The following is an 18,208-nucleotide window of genomic DNA, read 5'->3' as shown; positions in this document are numbered from 1 at the left end:
CCTTCCTAAAATGCGGTACCCAGAATTGGACACAGTACTCCATTTGTAGCTATACAATTGAGAAATGTTGCACTTCAGTACACCCTACAGTTTCCAAAGCAACTTATGAAGTTTAAGGAATACTAGTTGATCCCCATTGGCATTGTACACAAGAAGCGAAGACTAACTGCGATCTTCAAGATATCCAGGCTGAGAAGCCAGTGAATAATTGTACAATGGTGCACTGATGTAATTCATTTCATATTGTAAAATCACACTTTCTATCCCAAATTTTACATTTCCAGTATTAATCCGAATGTATACATTTTTTATGGAAACTGCCTAAATAAACTTGTCACAAAGCAATTATGGAAGGGGGGGGTGGGTTGGTGGTGGTCTTTGTGGAAAGTTTATTCATGGCAGTAAATACTTTGTCATAAGCAAGTTGGTATATACTTATGGCTGCTAGGGTCTCATTGGATTGTAAATGAATACTTTCAAGTTGAAAGTTTTTGTATTATCACATTTAGATTGTTTTGATAATCCAGTGATTTTTCTCTGCAATAGTTTCTAGAGTTGGCCATTTGATTAAACTCATAACTGGTTGTTTTCAGGTGCAATTAGTCCATGTTCTGATTTGAAAGCTTTAACTCCAGAGAATGTTGTGCTTCAATAGAATCAAGGTGGTTAAGATTTATAATGATTAAAGTCTATGTTTTGGAAGTCATTGCGAAATGACACTTTTTATTAGGCAATTTTTAAACTGCAATTGGCAGTAATATGTGCATTTCTTCAGTATTACTATGTAAAGTTCTAATGAAAGATTAATTGAGAGGAAACCTAATGTGTACCTGAGATCTCTCTTTCATAAATATTGCATAAAAACTAGTAACTGGAATTTGCAAGCCTTGTGAATAATTGTACATTTATACTTTTTCTTAAACTATCTTCATCATTGTATCATTTGATTACCAATCTAAAGGCTGGCAAATCCAAATTGTTTAAAAACTGCTGCAGAGGTGTGATTTTTTACTGAATTCACCTTTCTTCACAATCTTTTGCAAGTGTTGACAACCTTCTGAAATCAGACACTCATTTTTGAGTTATGACATTTACCACAAACCTCGTGTAAATGAATGCCTTAGAAGGATGAGTGATTTGAATCAAACTTGACCTCAAGTCAAACAGATCAGTCATCTTATCTGGAAAAATGTGCAGTTTTGAAAATATGCTATTACATTTCATCAGTATGCACTCACTGTTTCAAAACTTGAAAATTGCTGATGCTGACATCAATGTATTTCAATTTTTGTTTAAAAAAATCTCCACAGGGTTTTTCTCTTAATCATACTGTTGACTGTAGGGGCATTCCAAGCTCTGTGCTAAATCTCAAAGGACGTTTTAAAGTTACTTCAAAACTGATTCTGTGCATTCAGATTTTTGTCATCCTGTTAATTGACCTGTTTGCCATAGGGAAAGAAACACAGCTTAGAATGAGTGGTGCAAACCGCCTTGTTGTAGCAACATGGGAATAAGACATTTGACCCAGCTGGCTTGTGTAAACATTTGTCCTTCAATTGAGCTTAATCTTAGTCTTTAATATCTTAAAGTCTTAATCCTGTGTGCCCATAGTCCTTTATTCCCTTTTCTTTCAGCCACCTATTTAACCTATCTGAAACCTCAAGTCTCCGAATTTATGGAAACTGCCTATCTGACCAAAGGTCATCGACCTGAAATTTTAACTATGCTTCTTTCTGTACAGATGCTGCCAGACCTGTTGAGTATTTCCAGCATTTTCTGTTTTTATCTCAGACTTCCAACACTAGTATTTTGTTCTTGTTTCCATCTACTCTGTTCTATCCGTCCATAATTTCAAACACTTCTGTCAAATTGTTCCTTTATGTCTTGTGTAAATCAGTATGGTTAAAACTGAAACCAGTTGTGTCCCTCCGTACAATGACTTGTAATTCTTGATCTCAAACCTGTAACGTTCTATCTGAGGCAGCTGTACTGCTGCTTAAACCATTGAGCTGCATTACTCAAGCTTAAACCATAAGAAACAAATGATGGGTCTAGAGGCAGTATAGGAGGAAAATCATCAGCAGCTGCCAGTTGAAAAAAGGGACCATTAATTTATGATCTGAATCTAGAAAGCTGTAAAGTGTCTAATCAAAAGATGAGATGTTCCTCAAGCTTACAATTTTCTTCATTGGCTGTATAGGAAGCAGTCACCTTCTCTAGACCCATCTTTTATTTCTCTATTTGTGTCTTTACCATCTCCTTTTGCCTTGAATTATCATCCCTTTTGTTATTTAATCACAGACCTTCCCTTTTGTTCTATTGCACCCCCCCCCCCACACACACACACACACACACACACACACACACACACACACACACACACACACACACACACACACACACACACACACACACACACACACACACACACACACACACACACACACACACCCCCACCACCACCTTCCTACAACCCCGGTCCCAAAACGCTAACTCTGTTCCTCTCTCCACAGATGCTGTCTATTGAGCATTTCTGGTTTTTATTTCAGATTTCCAATATCTGCAGTAGTTTGTTTTTGTATTCATGTAGAATTCCAACTCCAAGGATCTTGAGCGTGAATTCCAGTCTAAACCAATATCCCCATGTAATTTCCTAGTTACATGAATTAAAATAGAGTAGCATTTCCCTGGGATTTAGTTTACCCACCCACTATAATAGCAAAAGCAGCTCTATGCATAGGGAAAATGGAGCAGAGAATGTCTGATTATTTTACTTCTTGAATGTCACCACCAAGTGGAGTCAGTGCTAAGCAATATCAACATATTAAAATGGCACATTTCAAATTACCAGAGACTATTGTATGTCATCAATTCTAGTTAAAAGGGGAACAAAATCAGACTTCTCCTCTTCAGCACATGCACAAACTGTAAAAATGCTAACTTGTACTCCAGAAATGGCAAGTCATTGGTTTAGAATGTATATCTTAAATCTTTTTCAGATATCTTTACACATTCTGATTTTTCTCTACCTTAGTTCTATTCTTTGTCCTATTGCCCAGATACTGACTTGGGGTATGAAACTATATTTTAATTATGTTATCGTTTTGCGTAGCTTGTGAAATATACTCAAATTAAATCCTGAGTATCAATGCAGCTATGATTTCAAATTTTAGCATCAGAAATTATAAACTTATGAAAAGTACAGTATTATTAAAAGCACAAGATTTGAATGCCATACAAACATATGAATTAGGAGCAGGAGTAGGCTACTCGGCCCCTTGAGCCTGCTCCGCCATTCAATAAATCTTGATTGATCTGATTATAACATCCACCTACCCTCAATAACCTCTCATCCCCTTGTTTATCAAGAATCTATCGATCTCTGCTTTAAGAATATTCAAAGTATTTGTTTCTATTGCCTTTTGAGGAAGGGAGTTCCAAATACTCACCATCTTCTGAGAGAAAAAAATTCTCCTCATCTCTGTCATAAATAGGCAACCCCTTATTCTTAAACAGTGACCCCCTAGACCTAGATTCTTCTACAGGAGGAAACATCCTCTCGACATCCAACCTGTCGAGGCCCCTCAGGAGCTTATATGTTTCAATCAAGTTGCCTCTTGCTCTTCTAAATTCCATTGGATACAAGCCTAGCCTGTCCAACCTTTCCTCATAAGACAACCCACCCATTCCTGGTACTAGCCTAGTAAACTTCCTTTGAGCTGCTTCTAACACATTTATATCCTTCTTTAAATAAGAAGACCAATACAGTACAGTACTCCAGATGTGGTATCACCAGTGTCCTATGCAACTGAAGAATAACCACCCCATTTTTATATCCAATCCCCCTGGCAATAAATAATAACATTCTATTAGATTTCCCAATTACTTGCTGTACCTGCATACTAGGCTTTTGTGATTCATGTACTAAAACATCCAGGTCCCTCTGCATTTCAGAGCTCTGCAATCTCTCACCATTTAGATAGTATGCTGCTTTTATATTTTTCCTGCCAAAATGTGAAATATCACATTTTCCTACATTATACTCCATTTGCCAGGTCTTTGCCTATTCAATTAACTTATCTAAGTCCCCATGTAGCCTCCTTATTTCCCCTTTGCAACTTACTTTCCTACCGATCTTTGTGTCATCACCAAATTTAGCAACTATACCTTTAGTCCCTTCATCGATGTCATTTATATAAATTGTAAAAAGTTGAGGCCCCAGGACTGGTCCATGTAGCACACCACTTGTTACATCTTGCCAACCAGAAAAAGACCCATTTATGCCTATTCTGTTTCTTGTTAGCTAGCCAATCTTCCATCCATGCCAACATGTTACCCCATACAGCATGAGCATTTATTTTTGGCAATAACCTTTGATGTGGCACCTTATCAGATGTCTTCTGGAAATCTAAGTGCAGTACATACACTGGTTCCCCTTTATCCACAACACATGTGACTCCTTCAAAGAACTCCACTAAATTGGTTAAACATGATTTCTCTTTCACAAAACCATATTGACTCTGCCTGATTGCCTTGAATTTTTCGAAGTGCCCTGCCATAACATATTTAATAATAGTTTCTAACATTTTCCATATGACAGATGTTAAGCTAACTGGCCTGTAGTTACATTTGCTATTTTCCAATCTAATGGATCCTTCCCTGAATCTAGGGAATTTTGGAAAATTAAAACCAATGCACCAACTATCTCACTAGCCACTTCTTTTAAGACCCTAGGATGAAGTCCATCAGGACCTGGAGATTTGTCAACCGCAGATCCAACAATTTGCTCAGTACCACTTCCTGGTGATTGTAATTTTCTTGAGTTCCTCCCTCCCTTCCAATTGCAGATTTACAGCTGTTTCTGGGATATTACTTGTATCCTCTATAGCGAAGACCAATGCAAAATACCTGTTTAAATCATCTGCCATCTTCTTATTTTTCATTATTAATTCCCCAGACTTTCTGTAGGACCAATGCTCATTTTGTTAACTTTTCCTATTTAAGTATCTATGGAAACTGTTACTGTCTGTTTTTATATTTCGAGCTAGCTTTCTTTCGTACTCTAATTTTTCCCTCCTTATTAACATTTTAGTTGTTGTTTGCTGTTCTTTATATTCTATCCAGTCTTCTGACCTGCCACCCATCCTTGTGCAATTATATGCTTTTAATTTAAGGTTGATACTGTCTTTAATTTTTTTAGTTAACCACAGATGGTAGATCTGCCCATTGGAATTTTTCTTTCTTTTTAGAATGTATCTATTCTGAGTATTCTGAAATATCCTTTTAAATACCTGCCACAGCATCTCTATTGACCTATCACTTAACCGTATTTCCCAGTTCACTTCTCTGCTTCCACGCCCTCATAATTGCCCTTTATTTAAGTTAATAATACTAGCCTGGGACCTACTGTTCTCTTCCTTGAACAGAATGTAAAATTCCTTTCATGATTGAACTTGATAAATGATCAATCCATGATGCTAAAGAATTGCACAGTTGTTAAATTAGGTGCAGTGGAAGCCAATTAATGTAGTAAATTGGAAGAAACAAAATTAATTACTTATATAAAGGCTTAGATAACAGGAATGACTCTACCAGATCTGACCATGTCATTTGTGAAAAATTAGATTGTCCAAGAATTCACTTGCAAATGGATCATTGCTCTATAAACTATACAGTGCAGCAGCTGAGAGGAAAAATAATCATGATGAAAAATGCTGGTTCATTTGCTGTGTTTTGATCTTGGTTTAACGTATGTAATTTTGAAATCGGTTTTTAAGCATTAGCAAATCTCTAAGTTTTTGTATGATGGCTAACTACACTTCAGTTATGAAGATGAAATGGAGAAGTTGCGTCTGTTTTCCTTGGAGAAAAGGCTGAAAGGAGAATTGATAGAGGCATTCAAAATCATAAGGGGTCTGGACAGACTAAATAGGGAGAAACTGTTCCCGTTCGTGAAAGGATCAAGATTGAGAGCACAGATTTAAAGTAATTGGAAAAGCAACAAAAGGAAAACGTTTTCACGCAACGAGTGGTTAATGTCTGGGATGCACTGCTTGAGTGTGGTGGAGGCAGGTTCAATTGAAGCATTCAAAAGGGAATTAGACCGCTATCTAAAAAGGAAGAATGTGCAGGGTTATGGGGAAAAGGTGGGAGAATGGCAATAAGTGAGTTGCTCATTTTGAGAACTGGTGCATACATGATGGGCCAAATGACATCCTTCTGCATGGTAATTCTGTGATTCTACAATTTACCTACATTGGAGTTAATTGCAACAAGTGTCAGAAATGTTTATTTTCCTTTCTGTATAATCTTGCCATGTAGCAAAATATTGCCATTTGGGAATCTGTGATCAACATTATTTATTAATCTAATGGAGTTTGTTGATGAAACTATAACCACCATTTCTGAGGCATTTTGACCTCCTTTAGTTTTAACTTCATTGCATATGTTTATTAGTCTAATACACTGACCACAGATTAATGAATTAGTTTCATAAAATACCAACCTTGGAATCATTAGGGCCATTTCAAATAATCTCAAGGTATGGTTTCATTTAAAAATATATTTAAGAAATAAATATATTGATTTAAGACAGGGGAAAAGTTTAGATTACAGTATAAACTGGAATGTAATGTAGGGATCTTATGGGAAATTATAGCAATTAATTGATTAATGTTCCCAAGTTACATTGCTGATCTGAATTTTTGAACATGTTGCCTCTCACCACTACGCTTGCCTCAGTCTGGCGCATTGGCCCCTTTTTCCCTCTGCTCCTGTGAGTAAGATCAGCTGGCTTTGGAAAAATTGATCTATTGGCAGCTAGAAAGTTCCCAGTCCACTTTCCCTGGAATTCTAGCCATTGCAGAACTAACAGCACTAACCAAAAACACTCCCCTGAACATCAACCATGATTTTCTTCCCCAGAACTGCAGAGAGGAGCATTAAAGACCACATACACTCACTCAGAACGATCCTGTTGACAGCTTTCACAACTCTAGTTTCAGCACTTGACAAATAATCTGTACAGAGCTTACCTGTTTCAATTTGTGTTGATGTATTGAATGTCCCATTTGGTGTTATGCTCGGAACCACTCTACTCACCTGCACACAAGCCCATCTAAACAGGAAGGATATGCTTAGGTTTTTAAAATGGCTGTTCCACTGAAACAGCTAACCTATCTTTCCATCAATTGGAGAACAACAGAGATGAGTGAAGAAAAACGTGGTAGTGACCCCAACTCCTGCTAGTCTCCCAGTCAATGAAAATATCCGCTTACTGTCAAAATTGGCGGGTTCTTTGGTATTGACTGATGCAAACATTTTGAAAGACTTAACTGGAAAAATACCAAAATATATTATTTTTGATTGGAGGTGCCTTTTCATTTTCCATTGGGGTGACTTCAAAGTATTTGTTTGATGACTCAGTAATTTCCTATTGAGTAATGGTATAATTTCCCCTCTAATATTGAACTTTGTGTGACAATTCCTACCTTGTCAAAGCAACGAAATATTGAATGCCTAATACAATATAAATTAACTAAAAATGAATTCTAACTTGTTTAGTGAACCAAAAGGAGTAGTACAAGCATATGATAGTACGTTATATTCAGAAGGACACTTCCTAAGCTTTCATTCTCTTTTAACTTGGTGTATTTTATAACTTTTTTCTGTTTTTAAATTAGCCTTTATGGTATATTCGATTAATGTTGCAATGGCATTTGGAATGTTAGCCTCTCTCTATGGTGACTTCATGCAAGCTGTTGGAGCCTCTATTCGTATCTTTGAGCTGCTGGACCGTAAGCCAAACATTCCCTGTGTGGGTGGAAATCACGTTGCTTCTCTTGAAGGCAGTAAGTAGATTTTTATATTTTTTAGTCCATTCATTTTAGCCAAAAGCTTTCTTTCATTGATTTAACGACTTAAATTATTCATTTTAATGAAAAAATTTTTAAGTGTACAAATTTGTTGACATATTGTAATAGTTAAAACCCCAATAGAATAAATTTATCTGTGTGTAAGGCCACTGGCTTGAGATTTTTGTGGAAAAGTGAAATGAACCAGGGAATGAGAAATGAGGATTTCCCCCCCCCCCCCCCCCCCCCCACCTCCCCACCCGACACAAAACCACTGTTAAGAATCCCAGGCGTTCATGTTATAAAAACAGAATTTTGCTCATTCAATCCTCAAAATACAGTAGCCTTATTTATAAATTAATGGAATTGTAGATTAAGGGCCTCCAAAATACTCCCACATCCCAGAATCTTCTGCAAGAAAAACAGATTTTGACTTACTTAGTCACAGTAAACCAGTGACCAGCTCATGAGTTATTTTGTTGTATGAAGGATAAAGATATTTTTCTTTTGTCACATCTGAGAAGTTTGTTTGTACCATCTGATATATTTCTCAAGTTCTTCATTGTCTAGCACCAAAAGCTTTGAATTTTAGAAAACTGAAAATGTGCATTTTTCTTAGGGTAATAAAAATACCTGAAATTTTGATTGCCTTTTTTAGGATGTTAAGATTATTTTCTTATTTCAGGACTTGAGTTCCAGAAAGTCAGTTTTACGTACCCTACTAGGCAAGCATCTCAGGTTTTGAAGGTCAGTGTTTTTGGATAAACTTAGCATTTCAATATAATCATTCCTGGTACTAACATATTAGGGGGGATTTTTACTCCAAGGACAAGTGGGGAGGTAAAAATTTAAAAATACTCAAACCCAACCTGCCCATTTCCCTCTTTACCTGAGGCAGATTGTTTTGTGGGGTGGGGAAGGTGTGCCCAGCCCCTTCTGTGGACATTAACACTTTGAAAGAGGGAACATGCCTCCATTTTATTTCACCTTAAAATTTGTTAACATATGGAAGCTGGGAATCCCAATAGGCAAGAGAAGGTGAAGTGTCTTGTGGGCCACCAGGAACATGAGTGCTACTATGCCCCACAAGGCTTGCCTCCTCATTATGAGACTCCTGCGATTGGCTAACTCCCAAATCAGCCCTTTCTACTCAGCCCCCATGATGTGTGATCCACCGCCGCCCCCATCACAATCCAAATGATGCATGAATCACCCCAACCCACTGTGATGGCAAAGTTACCTAACACCTGCTCTCGAGTCAACTGGCCTATCATCTGGAGACTGTAATGTGGGAAACTGTTTGAAAAAAAAATTGGACATCCTGTCATTAAATTGTCAGTTCCTGTCTGTCTTGTTTTCTCATTTGAAAATCATCCTCTTTCTTTCACCAACTTCACTCCGCCCACCTACTTGGATTTCTCTTCCCTGCTCCAAGTCAATATTGCGTTTGTGCTGCATAGAAAAAAATTGTATGTGTGCTAGTGTTAGTTGGCATTTAATTTATACCATGCTTCAGAGATTTTGCCCTGTGTTGAGAGGCAGTAAGATGCAGGACACACCTCTATTAAGTGACCGATAGAAGAGAGGTAGTCAATTTGTTTCATTTTTAACAACTTTTGGCAGAGAGTGACTGTAGTTTTGAGGGGAAAATTAGAGTGCAAAGAATGGTAACCTCTCCGTTTTTAGACCCAGTCTTTTATCGATTTGTCCTTGAGATATGTGTTGACTCTGGCAAGCCAATATTTATTGCATATCCCTAGCTGCCCCAAGGGTAATGAGTCAACCATGTGTAGGACCGGAGCCATATCTAGGTCAGCCCCCCCCCCCCACCCCCTCAACCCCACCAACTGAAAGACATAAGTGAATCAGTTGGATTTTTATAATTAGCTAGCACTTTTCATGGCAACTTTCTGGGGCCAGTTCACAAATTGTCAGATTAATTGAAATCAATTTACTGTAGTTTGATTTGAACTCTAGCCTCTAGATTTCTGATGCTAGAAGAAGCCTCCAGTTAATGACTAACAAATGCTGTAGTTTTCTGATGCATGGCATATGCTGCTAGGCAAGTTAAACACACCCCCAGCCTCCAAAATAACACAATCTTTGTGAGTGATTGAACAAGTGTGTTCTAGTGAAAGACATGTTATGAAGTGATTTGTTTTTTTTAAAACACAAGAAACTCACATCTTCCATGTTAACTATATAGCCACATGTGAGTAAATATATTGGGAGGTTATACTGAGAGGCTCCTGCTATATTTGTGTGAACATCTGATGAGTCCTTTGTCATGCTTGCTGCAGGACAATAAGAATTTAACTTTGATCGTTCTAACTGTATGTGATCATCAAAAACATTCTCTTTGTAGGAAATGACGTTTACAGTTGAACCAAGTAACATGGTAGCACTGGTTGGTCCATCAGGTGGAGGCAAATCAACTATAGTCAACCTAATAGAGAGATTCTATGATCCAGATTCTGGAAGAATATTACTTGGTATGATATTTCTTCAATAATATTGCTCATCAGAAAAATGAAAATGATTCTAGTATAAACGTTTTTGTCATAAATCTGCTAAAATCAGCAGTTTGAATCTAATGTAATTATTTTATTATTATGAGGCATGTTAAACACAGATGGAATATCTAAATGTTCTCCATGGTTGACCATTCTTGCTAAGGAGGTGCAGGTTTAAATAGTGCAATTACTCACCAGATCCCTTCTAGTTTACAGTTTTTAAGCAAAAAAAAGATGTATTATAGCCCAGTATTTCCTGCAGCATTGGAGTCAGCCAAGAAAGCGATGTTACAGCATTGTGTGCCCTAATCAGGCAGTAGCTAATCCGCAGCAAAATTTGATTGATTAGTATATGTTACAGTGAGCGCAGAGGTGAATCAGGAGCGGCTGGCCACGGACTTGTTTCTTCAGGGAGATGATGCCCAGTGTTACCCAGAGGCCTGTACCTATTTTAGAGTTGAGCGTCTCTCTGCTATTAAAAAACAAAGCCACCGCTCATTCAGTTTGTATTCCATGTAGAAATACACTAACAAATACAAATTTGGCTTTCTTTTCCTGTGTGTTCACCACAACTTCAAGTCAAGTTCAACTGCTGCAGTAGATTGTAAAAAAAAAATGATAGTTATCATAAAAATCAATCTGTAACAAGTAGTGCACAATAAACTGCAAATGTAATTAATTCACCCTATATGGATAACTCTACAAGCTTACAAATACTAATATAATTTGCAAATATTCATCAGCTTGCTTACTTCTAACATCAGCACTGGATTAAGAATAATCCCAAGATTTCAATATTTGCAAAATGTGCACATAAGATTCCTGTTGTTATACTAAACCAAAGCCATTATGCAATCAATTGACAGAGATAATCATAGTGGAATTAGTTCAGCAACCTTGTTATCTTCATTGAAACAGTTGAACCATTGAAATCAATGAGAAAATCGGTGGAGCAGCATAAAATTCTGAGGAAATTAGAATGGGAAAGTAATGACTGAAGTTTTCTGGGACTTTTGCACCCTAAATCGGACTCCATGGTGCAGATACTGTCATGAAAATGTAATAATTTTCATAATATTATTGTAATTTATTGTAAAAGTAGGTTAATAGTGGGGCTTAGATTAGTTTCTCTGTGTGTAGGTGTGTATGTGGGTTTTAATTGAATTGCAGACAGCTAGTCTGGGTGCATTGATGAAACTAGATTTGAAATGCTAAATACAGAAACATGGTTGAAATTTCAGAATGGGAGGTGTGAAGAACATTTGCATTTTTAGATAAACCCGAGTACAGAATTTCAAAGAGATGTTAAGCTATTACACTTAGCCAACAGAGGCTAAGCCAAACAGTGTGTTTATTTTTCCCAAAGATTACTGATAATGAGTGCTATTTGTATTTGAAAGATTTGTATTATAGAAAAAGTAAAGTTGCAAAAACATATTGGAACAATGAGATTTACATTTAAAAAGGAGAAACATGTATAAATGAGATGAGGTTATGTGTAAGGAAGAAGGTATACTAAGATTTAAGTGTGAAAAACCTCCAGTCCCCGTGTACCAAGTTGCTGTCCCCAGGAACGAAGTTAAGAGAATTCATTTTAAATTTCACTGTCCAGGGTATTGTGTGCTATTGTGTGCTTTGCCTGGGTCTGTTGAAATCTATGGCAAAGATTTCCCGGTCGGTGACCGGGGGGCCAGGGCCCGCTCACCGATGCGTAAAATGATGAGGATGATGTTGGGCAGAACTCCCGCCATCATCCCGCCCCATTTCAATTTTCAGGTCGGCGGGGTCTCAGCCAAATCAGTTGTGTGCCTGCTGAACTGTGGAAAAAGCATGAAACTCATCCATGGGCGGGATGAGGTTTCATGTATGTTTATACATTTTTCATAAAAGTGAAACTGAAAGTGATGGACATGGCCCAACTCATGTGACTGTGTCACATGAGGGGACATGTCAGGGAAATTTTTTTTTTGTTTTCAATATTTTTTAAGGTGCAGCCGATCTCCCTGAAGCAGCCCTTAGGGCAGAATTTAGCCCTTGGCTGGTGGGAGGGCCTCACTGGCTCGGCAGTGGGCAGGCAGCCGGATCCCGCCGCCATTTTGAGTGTGCGGGCCAATTAAGGCCCGCCCAGTGGCCTGCCCAACAGGAAGTGCTATGCGCTTTCTGTGCTGGGGCTGGAGGGAATCTCCATCTGTCAAAGTGCGCTCTTTCACGCATGCGCACGAAAGAGCGCACTACTCCCTGAGGCAAAGTCCTGTCTCAGGGAGATTCGTGAGAGGTAAATAAAGTCTCAAAATAGATAAATATTAAAATTATTAACATGTCCCCCTCATGTAACAATGTCACACGAAATGGGACATGTCAATAATAAACACATAAAATTTATTAAATTTTTAAAAAACGGATGAAACTTCATCCTGCCAGTGGATGAAGTTTCATTAATAATCTGCAGCCCACTGGGGCTCCTGGCCTGCCCGCCAGCCTTAAGGTTGGATGGCAGGGTGTTTAATAAGGTTAATTAGCCTGTCATTGGCCTTAATTGGCCATTGACAGGTCAGCGGGCGGACAGCTGATTTTGCTGTCTGCCTGCCTTCGTGAATATTTAAAGGGACTTGGACGACGTCGGGGGTTCCTCCCGATGCCATCCCACGTCATTTTCCCCTTGGTGAGCGGGCCCTGCCCCCAAATCGCCAAGGGGAAGATCCTGGCCTTAGCCTCAGGGAGATGAGTGCGCTCTTTCGTGTGCATGTGTGAAAGAGGGCACTTTCGACTCAGGGAATCCCGCCGCCGGCACAGGGCGCTTCCTTGCGAACGTCACACTGGGTGGGCTTTAATTGGCCCACCCACGTAAAATGTTGGCGCACTACTGATTGAGGTCGCTGATCGGTGGCACGCCTCCACGCTCCCACTCTTGAATTCCCCGCCCCCACCCGACGGGGGTAAATTCTACCCTATGTTGTTTTACTGTTGTCATAACGGAGTTGTAACTGGGAGCTAGATTAATTAGGGGATTTAGGAGTCATCATAGAAGTAATTTGTCGACCTATGTATGTCTGAAAATCATTTCTTTTATTAATATATGTTTAGCTTTTTTTTTTGTAAAAAAAACCCCTAAGACTCGGTGGACTTATCACTACTGAATTTGAGGCACGCATCTCGAAATAAAAATACAAATTGCAAAAACGGTTGTGATAGCTGTTTCAAGTTTCCCCTGAGATTTGAGCAGCTCACCATTTATCATCCACTGTGCCATAACAATACACCAGTGCAACAATACAGATGTCCAGGAAATCTTGGGCCAGTATGTACATAAGAGTAAAAATTATTAATTGGCTTAATTGCATAATAATCCCCGAGAAAGTTGAGATGTGCTTGTTCCTTGCAACAATCTTTTTTTTTATATTAAGTTTTCACTCTTATATGAATTGAGTCTTCAATCCTGTGGGCAGCATGATGTCAGGGTATCCTTTTTCAGAACTACACTTCATTTAGCCTCACAGGAGCCTTATGATTCTTCCATCACCTTGCAAGTATACTTGGTGCATACTGGACCAGCTCCTTGTGTTTACCAGCCTAATGGGGAGGTTGTATTGCCAGCAGTAGACTGGGAGGCCTGTGAGGTAAATTAAAATTGCCTTTGTTTGTAATCTTCAGTATCTGGTTTGTGCGGAATAATCTTTCTTTGTGCAGCACCTATTCAAGTATCATTTGGTTGACATTATTTCATTGTCAAGTACATAACATCTTTCTCCAATTTCTCCCTTGTATCCACTCACACATGATCTCACTTAAAAATATGGAACCAAGAGGAGTTGGGAATGTAAAGCTAACAAAATACTGACTCGGTTTTATTAAAAACATCTCTGTATGAGGCTGTGTTGATTTTAAATGCACTATATGCCAGTGCCTCTTCCTATGTTGTATAACCTTAATTCCCTAGTCAGTCTAACAACATAACACCCAGAGTTACTGCACTACTTAATTTAATGTTCATTCCTTTCACTGTGGCAGTGGATTTTCTGATTTGTTGGGAAAAGTACAATTTCTCATATTCTGGGGTGATTATTAAAGCAATCTGCCATACTTACTTTTCCAAACGAATTTTACAATTATGAGGTATCTGTTGGTCACATTTAAAATCTGCTGTATTGCCACTCAAAAGCAAGTGCATTTCTTTGATTTTCACTGTTTGATTGCAACATATTTTAATAAATCTGTTTCCATTCTTGTGTAATCCAACTTTATTAAAGGAATACCCTTTACGTGTGACCATCAAATGAAAAAAGAGGGTAAATTAGTAAGCATTTTGGGCACTTTACTTTGGCATAACTTGGTTTCCACCAGTTGGCTACAGCACAGTTTGGTTGGAGGCTGTGGATATGTGGTCACACATCTGGCTTTTTATTAAGAATGTCACAAATTGGCTTTGGCAGACCGTTTGGGTCATTTTCTTTCAAACCTTTTTTTGCGAATTAACACCAATGATTCAGGACATATTCTTACTTTCATAATGTTGCATCTATTTTCTATCCTTTAATCATGAAATGAATTTTTGATAAATACATATTATAGTGAAGTGCTCATTTAATCAGCTTCTTGCTTCTGCACTTGCAATTGCTTGTAAACAGAACAGGATCCTTAAACTGGAACTTTGTATGCCAACATGAATGAAAGTTCCACATGCTGTTTAGATTGGGCGGGGAACTTGGGATGCGTTTTTGGCTTTTGATGTTAGGCTGCTTTTGATTAGGTCTTCTATCAGCACTGAGCAGAAAATTATCCTTCAGTTTCAATGATCTACTTGTTATGGCAATCAAGATCACTTTATAGGTACAAGGGGATAGAACTTCTGCTCAAATATGCTGTTTTTCTTGGCAGAATGGACCCAAAATCATTGTAACTCATGCAAAAAAGAAATCACTGAATTTTAAGCACAAACTACGTTCAGGGCAAATAGATTCCTCAATCTTTTGCTCTGGTTTAAGAAATATCTCACAGGAAGCCGCACTGCCTACAAAACTGGCCGTGTCTCCAAATTGAATTAATCATCAGAGTTTCTGCTAATTGTACTCATTATCTTTTGAGGAGGCACAAAACAGTAATCTAGTTCTTTTGGGTATAAGGACACTAATAGGAACATTAAAAGCTGTTGAATGTAATTTTTTAAATTTATATTTACTAAGAAACTGGTTTACTGTACCCCAAAATTACTAGCAAATGGCTCTGTATTTTATAAAACGTCATTTTTAGTCATTTCTGTTATTCACAGTTCATAGTTTCACACTGTGATTAAAAATGCTTAGCTTTTCTGATATATCCATTTTCAGCTATTTTAATCAAATTACACCCAGTTATCACTCTAAAAATTAGCAATTTTCCTTTATATATTTAAAAGAATTACATTTTAAAATGCTGCCCAATTGCACTGGCACAGGAGTATGACTTTGAACAAAAATGCTGATAGTTGGGTGAATGTGGGAGTTAGGTAAAGAGGGGAAGGAGGTGTTCCTTTGTTTTTTCTAACTTTTTCACCCTAAGGGAATTGGTTCTTACTCTACTACAGGAGAAGAAGCTAGCTGTTTGGTGTGTATCTAGTAAGTATCTGATAAGTGGTTAAGATCTATTCTATTACTAAAGTTTAAAATAACATACCAACTGGTGATAAGGTTAATAAAATATATAAAAAAGGAAAATAATTAATTGAATAAAATAATTAAGTTGTTATTTAAAATGCATTAAGGATGGCAAGACAGGTGATGTGTCAAGGTTGTTGCATGTAGGAGCTCCTGGATGCCATTGTGATCTAGGGAAAACATGCCTGCAATAAGCATTTGCAGATCGAAGAGCTTTGGCTCGGAGTCATTGAGCTAGAGGCCAAGCTGCAGACACTATGGTGCAGCAGGGAGGGGGCAATTACATGGGCACTTTGTACCAGGAGGAGGTCACAGCCTTAGAAAAGAGTCTTCTGAATTGGTCAGTGGTCAGGAACAGGAGGGTGTGACTGCGAGTGAGGCAAGTAAGGAGACCCAGAGGGCAGGAGTGCAGAATCCTCAGCCTTTGCCACTGGTCTGACAGGTTTGAGGTTCTTTCAGCTTGTTTGGATGAGACTGGGGGCTGCAGCATGACTGGCCATGGCACCATGGTACAAGAAGCCATTCAAATGAGAGAAGCAAAAAGGAATGTAGTGGTTGTAGGTGACAGTATAGTGAGAGGGATTAACACTGTTCTCTGCAGCAAAGAGCGAGAGTCCAAAAGGCTGTGTTGCCTGCCTGGTGCCAGGGTTTGAAACTTCAGCTTAGGGCTAGAGAGGAACTTGCAGTAGGAGGGCAAGGACCCAGTCGGCGTGGTCCATTAGGTACCAACGACAAAGGACAAGGAAAGAGGTTCTGCATAGTATGAGGAGCTAGGCACCCAAATTAAGAAGCAAAACCTAAAAGGTAATAAGCTCTGGATTATTACCTGAGCCACATTGTATTTGCCCTATTCCAATTTGTATTAGAGAAATTAATGCATGGCCCAAAAGCTGATGTGGTAGGAGTGGGTTCCAGTTCGTGGGCAACTGTCACCTGTACTGGAGGAACTGGGGCAGTACCGTTCGGACGTCTACACCTGAATTATGCTGGGACCAGTGTTCTAGGGAGCTACATGTCCAAGGAAGTAGAGAGGATTTTAAAATAAATAGTGAGGACAAGGGATCAAATTTGGGAAATCAAAGATTAGAGACTAGGCAAGAGAGAAAGGTACTAATAATGAAAATGATAAATAGACGTGACAGGAAGGGATAGAGAGTACAAACCTAAGAGTAAATCAGCAGATAAGACTAGAGATTACAAAAATAATAAAAGGATAAAACTAAAAGCTCTGTATCTGAATACACATAGCATTCGAAATAAAACAGATGAACTGATAGTTCAAATAGAGGTTAATAAGCGTGATCCAATAGCCATCACAGAGACATGGCTGCAGGATGACATAGATTGGGATATGAATATTGAAGGGTACATGCATTTGAGGAAGGACAGGAAGCTAAGAGAAGGTGGAGGGGTGGCTCTGTTAGTTAATGACGATATTAGCACAATGGAGAGGGATGACCTAACTTCAGGAAACCAAGACATAGAAGTAGTTTGGGTAGAGATGAGAATGATAATGGTAAGAAGTCACTTGTGGAAGTCTCCCTAACAGCACCAACATGGTAGGATGGAGTATAAAGGAAGAAATAATGGGAGCTTGTCAGAAAGGTACAGTGATAATCATGGGGGATTTTAATCTACATACAGACTGGTAAAATCAGATGAGCTAAAGTAGCCTAGCTGAGGAGTTCATAGAATGTTTTTGAGATAGTTTCTTAGAACAGCACATTCTGGAGCCAACCAGAGAACAGGCTATACTAGACATGGTATTGTGCAATGAGATAGGATTAATTAACAATCTCACAGTGAAGGTGTCCCTAGAAGCAGAGATCATAATCTGATTAAATATTACATTCAGTTTGAGGGAGTGAAGAGAGGGATCCAAGACTAGTATTTAAACTCAAATGAAGGCATGAAAGCAGAGCTAGCTAAAGTGAACAAGCAAAATAGGTTAAGGGATAGGTCATTAGAAATGTAGTTGTAGACATTCCAAAGCATATTTCAGAATACACAGAATATACATTCCAACAAGAGAGAGAAATTCCAAGGGGAGGACCCATCATCCATGGTTAACTGAAAAGCTAAGCGATAGCATCAAACTTAAAGCAAAAGCATATAATTGCTCAAGGATGGATGGCAGGTCAGAAGATTGGACAGAATATGAAAAACAGCAAAGAATGACTAAAATATTAATAAGCAGGCAAAAGTTGGAGTA

General features: G+C 38.4%; 1 protein-coding gene across 1 annotated transcript in view; it reads left to right on the top strand.

Moving 5' to 3' along the window:
* LOC121286224 (ABC transporter B family member 1-like) overlaps positions 1 to 18,208 on the top strand; it is a 196,929-nt gene that overhangs the window by 86,526 nt on the left and 92,195 nt on the right. Inside the window, exons 13-15 of the mRNA XM_041203246.1 lie at positions 7,683 to 7,850; positions 8,539 to 8,600; positions 10,219 to 10,345. Coding sequence (XP_041059180.1) covers positions 7,683 to 7,850; positions 8,539 to 8,600; positions 10,219 to 10,345 — 357 coding nt within the window. The remainder of the gene's footprint in view (positions 1 to 7,682; positions 7,851 to 8,538; positions 8,601 to 10,218; positions 10,346 to 18,208) is intronic.

This window comes from Carcharodon carcharias, chromosome 13 (genome assembly GCF_017639515.1).
Source record: "Carcharodon carcharias isolate sCarCar2 chromosome 13, sCarCar2.pri, whole genome shotgun sequence".
Classification (NCBI taxonomy): Eukaryota; Metazoa; Chordata; class Chondrichthyes; order Lamniformes; family Lamnidae; genus Carcharodon; species Carcharodon carcharias.
This window is presented reverse-complemented; position numbering and strand designations above follow the sequence as displayed.